The sequence below is a fragment of the Bacillus rossius genome, chromosome 13 (genome assembly GCF_032445375.1).
Source record: "Bacillus rossius redtenbacheri isolate Brsri chromosome 13, Brsri_v3, whole genome shotgun sequence".
Taxonomy (NCBI): domain Eukaryota; kingdom Metazoa; phylum Arthropoda; class Insecta; order Phasmatodea; family Bacillidae; genus Bacillus; species Bacillus rossius.
In genome coordinates, this window is record NC_086340.1 from 18,472,302 (window position 1) to 18,482,556 (window position 10,255).

Below are 10,255 nucleotides of genomic sequence, written 5' to 3' on the forward strand. Positions count from 1 at the left end.
AGATTACTTGTTAAGGCTTTGCACACACACACACACACACGGCGCGCAGGGCTTCAGAAAAAAACAACGCGATTTGAAAACCGCTCAAAAACATCCGAGTGGGGATCTGTTTACGAAAAGCATTTTAATTCCGGATTATAAGTTTTCAAACCGTATTTTTTTAGAATTTTTAGTTGTTTTTTTTAGGCGTGTAACATTCGGTAAAGATTCTTGAAAGCACTTAAGAAACTTGCATTACACATTTATCTTCATTTCTCCACCATATAATGTTAATGGTTGACTTCCAAATTTCACAGCTATCCTGTGTACGACGAGAAGACTGCGCGCCAGTCCAGAGGCGACACCGCGCTAGAAGCACCAGCGAGCGTCGCACTTAAGGTTCCTTTGACGTGACTGCGACCGGCGACCGAAGATAAAGGTGTAATGCAAGACCCTTTGAGTGCTTTCAGTCATAATTACCGGACGTTTCGTGTCTAAAAATTATTCTGAAAACACGGGTTTTAGCAGTTGTCACGCTTCTAAAAAATGCGGTTCGAAAACGCAATACAGACACACCCTCAGCTCGTTCTTAAATGCTTTTCGTAAACAGACCCCACTCGGATATCTTGAGCAACTTCCAAATCACGTTGTTTTTCCTGAAGCTCTGCGCACAGTGTGTTTGCCCGGGTAGGCGGAGCCCCTGCATTGATTATTGAAAGAAAATATGCCATAATTTTGTTTAACGTGAACGATTGTCAAATGTTTTTGTACTCAGGAAAAGTATACTCAATAAATGTTTGCCATAAAATTATTCTACATCTTTTGATACAGTTTTCACAGTTTAAGCAGTTTTTATATTTACTTATAGGAATTGAAATTTTTGTTTGCATAGCAGACAGGTATGAGGTTTTTACGTTTAACGACATTTATTCACAAACAGTTAAAACGCTTATAATAACAATATCACACTCATTTATCATCTAATACTTTCATCTCCACAAATAAGAAATAATTTTAAAACGTCTAAGAATTTATATGAAACAGCATTCATGATGAAGTGTATTACCAAAAAATTTAAGAAGTCCCCTGTTCAAACCTCAGCAAGAGTAAAATGTCAATAAATGTATAAAATATTTTAAATTATTTAATAAAAACACTTAATTTACGGACTTAAGAGAATGGTTCGTACCCTCTTGTGCAATAAAAAAATTAAGGGGTTTATAAGGAACCCTTTACTTCACCATCTATCAATGACTTATAATAATATAAAAATCAGCCCTTAACTGAACTCCAGAAGCCAGGTCGTCAACACTTTTCAGGGGCCACGACCGTGTATGTCTATGAATTTTGCCCGCCCCTTGGCTGCATGCAACCAACCAAACATATCAACCTTCCGAGCTTCACACAAGCGCTTGGCGACAATTAGTATTAGGCGCTCATAACGTTGCGGGAGGTTGACGTGTCTTGATGCGGTATTGGTAACCTCCTGTGCTCTCATGGTCTCCGGATACTTCTGCTGATCGCCCTGCATTTTCGGCCGGCTCGTTCTTCTTTCTTTTTTTATGTGTGTTTTGCGTGCATGTGTGTGTGCGCGCGCGCGTGTGTATGTATACAAACAAATGCATCCACAATGAATGAATGGCTTATTATTATTATTCTCTAAGTATATTTATTGTTTGTTTTGATGATTTTTGTAATGGGTAAGTTAGTTGATTAAAAATACATCTGGTATATAATTCATCAAAATTAGTTCAGTTTAGGGGGGGTGGGGGGGGGGGGGGGTTACAGGCCTACCTGGAATTTAAAAGCACCTCCTCTACATCGCTACAGTGAAACGGGAACTATAAGCATAATAATTTTACAGCCACTCCCCTCCAGGATTTTTGTACTCAGAATTTCATCTCGTTATACTAGAAAGAACCTGTTTGTTTGCATGCATGCTGGTGTTTGTTTGATTTAAATTCGTTCCTTTCGTTGGTGAGAAATATTTATACAAAAATACATAACTTTTAAATTATTTAAAAGGAATTCTTGGAATTTGAATTCTACAGATTTTTGCCCATTGAGAAATGCAATAGTCAATTCAGGTGTCATCCATATTAATTTTTATATTTACCTGTTTACTATATAGTTCCGTAGGCAATTTTTAATCCAATTCTCTGTAATTCTAAGGCTACATATATTTACTTGAATTTTGTGTTCGGTAATTAGTCACAAGTGTAACGTGTATTGTGCTGTGCACAAATTTTATGTGAAAAAATATTTTTTTTTTGTCATTATACAATTATATCAATTATATAAATATACTCTTTTATTACTTAAAAATATTGAATGTCTGGAGACTTGCTCTGTGGTTATTTACAAAAAGTATTGAATGAGTTATCAGTAATTGTAGGTATCAGTGTCAGTTTTATATCCATACCTCCTCCCATCCAGGGGCGTAGGAACCGGGGGGGACAGTGGGGACGTGTCCCCCTGAACTTTTTGGGTGGAGGGGACTGTCCCCCCCCCAACTTTCTAGACCGTGATATTTTTATTTTATAATATTATTCTGCCCAACTTTATTTGTAATTTCTTCACTCTCAAATTTTATTTTAAGGAAACAATAATAATTTTAAAACATCGATGTATCCAATGGTTAGATACAAAAACAGCTTAAAAAGCGCTATTTTACACTTTTAAAATCAAAATTTTCCGGTGGAGGACCCCCGGACCCCCCCCCCCCCCCCCCCCCCCCCCCCCCCCCCCGTCTTAGTAAGAGGAGAATGGGTTTACATGACATCAAAATCATTATTTGTCCCCCCCCCCCCCCCCCAACTTTATGAACACAGCTACGCCTATGCTCCCATCACTAATTCTTGATACCCACAGCACTTCCATGATTTGTGTTAAAAAATAAATAAATAAAAAATTATTACCCCATGTATGTACGTATTCAACCAAAAGAGGAAGAACTGGCTACTTACAGTTATCTGAAGTAAAGCTTGCCCAAGCTACATAATTGCCGAGGAGTTACTTGGCGGCCATGATTGCTAAAAGAGTCGTGCTCATGCGGCGAGAATTCGTGGGTGTCAAACCCTACACTCTGCGGCACCGAGTCTGTATCCATGATTTTGAGGTTCCATTGCTTCAAGCCCTCCCTGGTGCTAGGGAATTCGGGACCGTAACCGATTTTCAGAACTGGAAATTTCAGCATTAGTCTTCAACGGAACAAAGAATTCCTGGTACTTTCAGCATTAATTAGCTTTTTTTTTTTTTTTTTTTTTTTTTTTTAATAAATGGAGCAGCAGTTGGTATTGAAGTAGCAGTAGTTAGTGTTGAACGATGAAACAAGTTTTACTAAATGTGAACATATCACATTATTCTCCTTCTTGCTCTCAATATTTAACTTTGGGAAAGAAAAGAAACAACATTTAATCAAATAATTGTTTTAATACATGCTAAATCACAGAATTATTTACTTAGAATTATGTTTATTTTCATAACACAATAAAATAAAATAAATAGTTTTTTGAAAGGACTATTGGCGCAATAACCATGGGCACTTGCACACACACGGCAGTCCAAACACAGACTGAACCTGAATAGCCCTCAAAGTCAGCAATTTTGACCTGTAGAGCGTAAATATAAATAATGACCTGCAACGGGACATTTAAGGCAAACAATTATAAGTCAAAAAATGTGTTTTTCAGTAGAGACTTTTTTTTTAAATTGTGATATTAAATTGTAATCTGTTTAGTGTGTTTGGTGAACATTGTATTTTGAAACAATATATGACACAGCTTAGCTTTCAAGTTTTCTATTAATATCAAATTAATATGAATTATACATCATATTTTTGGCAAATTATTTACTTATACTCTTGTGACTAAACTGTCTAGAATTATCCTCCGAACACAGTTATCATATATTGATGTTAACTATTTCATAAGTCTATACAGACAGTAAGATTTTTTTTTTCAGTGATGGAATGATCAGCCAAGAGGAGATGAAGAAGTACTTCATACACGCCAACTGCCATGCCTTGAAGAATGGCTTCAAACATGACTTCCATGAAACCACATATTTCAAGCCTACGTTCTGTGCCCACTGTGCAGGACTGGTAAGAAATATTTCAACCAACTTTTAATTTGTAATGTATGTAATATATTATATATATATTGTATATATATATTTATACACACACACACACACACACACACACACACACACACACAGGTTGAGTCTGAATTCAACAAACAAACTTTGGTCACAGGTTTATCCTGAACAAAATAAGTCGAAAACATCTATATGACTTACGGTCTAAAGTGCTTCTCAAGGCTGGTAATTCATCTTTGAATTTGGAACATCATTTTTTTTTTATTGTAAGTAACAGAGAACTTATTTAAGATACAATACTGAGCACCTGGATTATTTTTAATTTGATTAAAGTTCTACAACCACTGTGAATTGCATCACTAACAAAAAAAAATTTCATTGGAAAATTTTGGGGTAACATCGTTGCTACTATCACCAATTATTTCAATGAAATAATTTTACTACAGCGACAAAATACGCGGTGATTGTAGAACATCATTTGATTCAACATAATCCAGACGCTCGGTGTTCAACCTTAAATACTTTCTTTATAATTTACAAGAAAAATTTTGTTAAGCTTCAACTTCTAAGACATATATACCAGCCTTCGGAAGCACTTTATAGCATACGTGGTACAAATGTTTCCAACTAATTTTCACGCAATGAACCTGTAGCCGAAGTTTCTTGGTCGAATTCAGACTTTTCCTGAATGAATATCTAATAAATAGGCTAACAAGTGTTTGTCGTTCATTTTGTGATATATGCCCTGTTGTCCCAATCACTGAACTCTTAGGTATCAGAAAATATTTATTACAGTACATAAGTTAGATGTGTTTCAATATTGTCAAGTTAAAATTTTTAAAAGCCGTCAATAATCTTTGTTAACAGGAAATATTATGGGAACGTACATTTTAAACATCCATTCCCCCGATAAGAATTCAAACGGCTTTATCAGAAATATATCTGACTCTTGTGCTGTTTTGCACTAACTTATTTAGTCATGCTAATGTGGTTTCATTGCATTTTAGTGACTTTATTGGTCATAATGTTCATCCTATTGAACTGTTACAAAGACAGTGTACGTAACCATATCATATAACCCCTGTGGAGCTACGGGGGTGAGTTGCGATACAAGGATAAAACATTCTTACATTATATATATATATATATATATATATATATTTATATATTATCAAACAAAGACTGATATATAACTATAAACGATTTAGTCTGGATCTAGCCTGTTATTAGTACTATATAGTTATCAAGTCTCGTTCTCCAGATTAATAGGGTGTGGATGTGGAGTGATTTTTGGGGAACCATGGGAAATCAAAATCAGGATTGCCGAACCAGGATTCAATCTAGGGTCCTCCATAATACGAGTGCAGCATGTCACCACTGCACCAACTTCCTCCAATTTTGTCATTCCACGCTTATAGTCTGACTCAAGTAACTTGTCTCAAATTAACAGTTCTCAAAATTAGTACCTAGACTCTAAAGTCTATGTATACTCCTGACGCTGTTGTTCTGTTAATTAATGTTTGTGAACAACTTCATGCAATTGTCATTGTCCGTAAAAAAAAAAAATCATGTGTGATGCTAAAGGCGCATCTACACTGACAAATCGAAAGCGAATCATGTTGTTTGACTCGTGTCGAACAGAAAGTCACTCCAGTCTGGAAAATGAATGCTTTTGAGTTGAAAAACGAATCAAATGGAGACATATTTAACCCGATTGAAATGGATAGGGGTCGGGAGTTGAAAGATGAAATTGATTGAGTTGCCTTGTCAGGACGTGTTGAATCTTTTGGAATCACATTGCGGCAACTTCCTGTCTTATTCTCTCAGTCCTTGAGGGAAGTTTGCGTAGTTCTCTGTTTCAAGTGATTGTTTTGAATTAAGTAATGGAGTTGATTGATGAAAACACTTGGAAGTTCATTGAAATGTACTGCGCCTGGATATCATTGTGGGATTCAATGGACAGTGCTTATAAAAACAAGGTAAAAAGACATTATATGTTAATGGAAATTGCCATTTAATTTGGAATTGATAAGGAGGAAGTAGAATGCAAAATTAAAAATTTACAGAACTATTTCTTGAACGTGTTTTTTTGGATGTAATGACGAATCCAACGAGCTGAACGTAAGAATCAAACAGAATAAGATGAACAACGCCATTTGTCATAGTGTGGATGCGTCTTAAGCGAGTGATATTTGATTCACGGGTACCACTGCTACTACTTTCGAGAAAAGTCACATTGCACAGACTATACGTATGATTCACGCTGCTTTCAGCTGTGGGGCCTTATAAGGCAAGGCTACAAGTGCAGAGACTGCGGCATCAATGCCCACAAGCACTGTAAAGACTTGGTGGTCATGGAGTGCAGACTTAGAAACAACCCTCCAGGTAATGTGCTGAATTTACTTGATCAAAGGTTTCGCATATTTTTGTGACTTTTTACCTATATTTTCATTGGGCTTACAATGCCCCTGCTTTCAAGCCGCCACTCTAATCTGCAGTGATGGAAAGATTTTAACACAAGAGTTACAAACGCCACATAAATCCATTTCTTAACCGGGATTCGAACCCAGAACTCTTCACCAAAGTTAGCGCACGAACCAACTGCGCTATGGAGGTTAGTTATTTTTGTGACATTGGTGCTCTGAAAATGGGGAGCTTCTTACAAATGTCTCTTGAATTCGTAGGCTACTACATCACCATCCAACAGAAAACATTCATACTCGTAAAACAGGTTATTAAGTGAAGCTCTGAACCAGAATGATGGGATGTTGAGATTAAGTGCTGATAATACTGTGTGTGCGATTACCTGGCACCTGTAAATTTCATTAAGACATCTGAGACTAAACACACTTCCCTTAACTTAAAGTTGACACATTAAAATAAATGCAAAATCAACTGGTACAGTCTGCACAAATCATATCATGTAACTAACAAACCATATTAAGATTCTGTTTTTACAGAGAAATATGTTTCTTAAAACTAAATGTTTTAAGCTCATTATTTTTTTTAAAAAACTAATAAGGGACTGAAATAATCTTGTGTCTTAGAATTGAGAGCACCTTGCATCCAAGTTGATACTTTTATCGGCATATATGATAATTTATAATATTATATCCAAATTGGGTGCATTAAAAATTAATGTAAGCTAAGTGAAAATGACCACCTACAAAATATTCTTAATATGCAATATTATTTTTATATAAATAATGGAAAAATGTTTCAAATTGTTCACAAATAGTTCATATTCAAATTATATGCTGAGTACTATAGAGAAATAATAATGAAACAGCATATGCAGTTACTGCATGACAATCCTGGTTATGTCAGACCAGAGCTATCTTCCTCCTCCTTTAGCATTCCAATAGGGATTATTTGTGTCCTTCAAAAACCTTTCAGTTTCACTTTTCTTGATCCAAATTCATATTTCCTTGACAATTATGTTTAATAATTTACCAATTTTGTAACATTCTTAAACAACATTGCATAAAACCATTCTATAGAATGTATGACTGTGCACTATAAACGCTTTCTGGAACAAAAATTCTTTTTTTCTATCTCTGTGTGATGAGCTTGAAAAATTACCCTAAAATTTCTATCACTGCGGAATGTCAATGAATTTCCCAGGTTTTCAAGTAAATACCCTGATTTTCCATTATCAATTCAAAATTCTCTGAATTTCCCTGACAAATTCCAACTTTGTTGAATTTCCGTGACCAATTCCAACTTCAGTGACAAATACCATCTTTCCTTGAATTTTCCTGAACAATTTTGACTTTCCCTGACCACTTCCAACTTCCAATTTCAACATTCCTGACTTTACCTGACCAATTACAACTTCCCACTCAAATTTCAACATCCCTGACTTTCCCTGACCAATTCCAACTTCCCACTCAAATTTCAACATTCCTGACTTTCTCTGACCAATTCCAACTTCCCACTCAAATTTCAACGTTCCTGACTTTCCTCTGACCAATTCCAACTTCCCACTCAAATTTCAACATTCCTGACTTTCCCTGAACCAATTCCAACTTCCCACTCAAATTTCAACATTCATGACTTTCCCTGACCAATTCCAACTTTGTTGAATTTCCGTGACCAATTCCAACTTCCCTGGCAAATACCATCTTCCGTAAAAAAAATATACCATCTTCCTTCAATTTTCCTGAACAATTTTAACTTCCTTGACCAATTCCAACTTCCCACTCAAATTTCAACATTCATGACTTTCCCTCACCAATTCCAACTTTGTTGAATTTCCGTGACCAATTAAAACTTCCGTTACAAATACCATCTTCCTTGAATTTTCCTGAACAATTTCAACTTCCCTGACCAATTCCATCTTCCCACTCAAATTTCGACATTCCTGACCATATCCGACCATCCACAATGGGTCGCAGGCGACGCCGGCAGCCACGCGGCCACCTCCCGCAGGAGGTTCAAGCGCAAGAAGAAGTCGAGCGTGTCCGAGTCGGAGTCCAACCCGCCGAGCCCCAAGTGCTCGACGTCGGGTGGGGACCCGGACGGCGGCGCAACAGACCAGCACTCGTCGGACGCCAGCCCCGGGGGCTCGCTACCGCCCAGCCCCAAGCCGGCGGTCATGTGGTCTACTTCGTCGTCTTCGGCGGCCGCCGCCGCGCCGCGCCGCAAGATCAGCGACTCGCTGCTGGTGCCGCAGCCGGGCAGGCTGCGCGCGCAGCGGAGCTGTCCCGAGACGTGCAGCCACCACCGGCTCAAGGAGGAGGGGTTGTGGTGCCGCCACGGGCAGCACCCGCCCTTGCAGCACTCGCAGCCCGCCGTGTGCCACCCGCCGCTGGCCCACCAGGCGGCCATCGCGGGCTGCGGCTGCCACGCCGAGGTGGAGGCCCTCAGCCAGAAGCTGGCCGCCGCGGAGGAGGTACTGCTTCCCTGCACCTCTACCCGCCACTACTTTAAGGGACCCGCCTAGTCCTGGCGTGGTTTACAAACCCAGTCTTAGTGTGTTGGCCGGCCAGAAGCGGGCACCCCGGAAGGCTGAAAAGATCCTACTCCAATAAAAATCGGCGGAACAAGACTAATAACTAAGTCTAATGTCAAATAAAGCTATGCTATTAATAGTAATAATACATCTATCTTTGACAAGTTTATTAATGTAAATATAACTCGAAATTTACGTGAGGATTATTATTTACTGCATTGTTTACCCATGGGTAGGGACGCATGTATTTCGCGAATAGATTTTGTGTTGAGGTATTTCACGAAACACTGTTAGCTTTTCTCCTGTGGTTATTGGCTCAGGTCAGGGAGAGGTGTCGTCCTCCTCTTGACGGGGCCAATGAGAATGTGGTCACCGTACTGCTGCACCCTCACAATTTGCCATGACTCTTAGAAAAAAAGGTACAGTGTTTTGTGAAATAATACCTTGACATGAAATGAAAATCGCGAAATGCAGGTGTCCGTACCCCTGGGGAGGAGGTGCCTTGCCGACAAGTGTATGTATGAACGGTGCCTTGCCGACACCGAGTGAATGTATGAACTGTGCCTTGCCGACACCGAGTGAATGTATGAACTGCGCCTTGCCGACACCAAGTGAATGTATGAACTATGCCTTGCCGACACCAAGTGAATGTATGAACTGCATCTTGCCGACACCAAGTGAATGTATAAACTGTGCCTTGCCGACACCGAGTGAATGTATGAACTGTGCCTTGCCGACACCGAGTGAACGTATGAACTGTGCCTTGCCGACACCAAGTGAATGTATGAACTGTGTCTTGCCGACACCGAGTGAATGTATGAACTGTGTCTTGCCGACACCGAGTGAATGTATGAACTGCGCCTTGCCGACACCGAGTGAATGTATGAACTGCGCCTTGCCGACACCGAGTGAATGTACGAACTGTGCCTTGCCGACACAGAGTGAATGTATGAACTGTGCCTTGCCGACACCAAGTGAATGTATGAACTGTGCCTTGCCGACACCGAGTGAATGTATGAACTGTGCCTTGCCGACACCAAGTGAATGTATGAACTGTGCCTTGCCGACACCGAGTGAATGTATGAACTGTGCCTTGCCGACACCAAGTGAATGTATGAACTGTGCCTTGCCGACACCAAGTGAATGTATGAACTGTGTCTTGCCGACACCGAGTGAATGTATGAACTGCATCTTGCCGACACCGAGTGAATGTACGAACTGTGC

The 10,255-nt window shown here is 39.1% G+C and overlaps 1 protein-coding gene across 4 annotated transcripts in view; it reads left to right on the plus strand.

The window, feature by feature from the left end:
• Positions 1-10,255, plus strand: part of LOC134538301 (ras guanyl-releasing protein 3-like) — a 224,174-nt gene that overhangs the window by 201,203 nt on the left and 12,716 nt on the right. For all 4 annotated transcript variants that reach the window (XM_063379494.1, XM_063379495.1, XM_063379492.1 and 1 more), the window contains exons 11-13: positions 3,943-4,081; positions 6,351-6,462; positions 8,475-8,971. In XM_063379494.1, the coding sequence (XP_063235564.1) occupies positions 3,943-4,081; positions 6,351-6,462; positions 8,475-8,971 (748 nt within the window). The remainder of the gene's footprint in view (positions 1-3,942; positions 4,082-6,350; positions 6,463-8,474; positions 8,972-10,255) is intronic.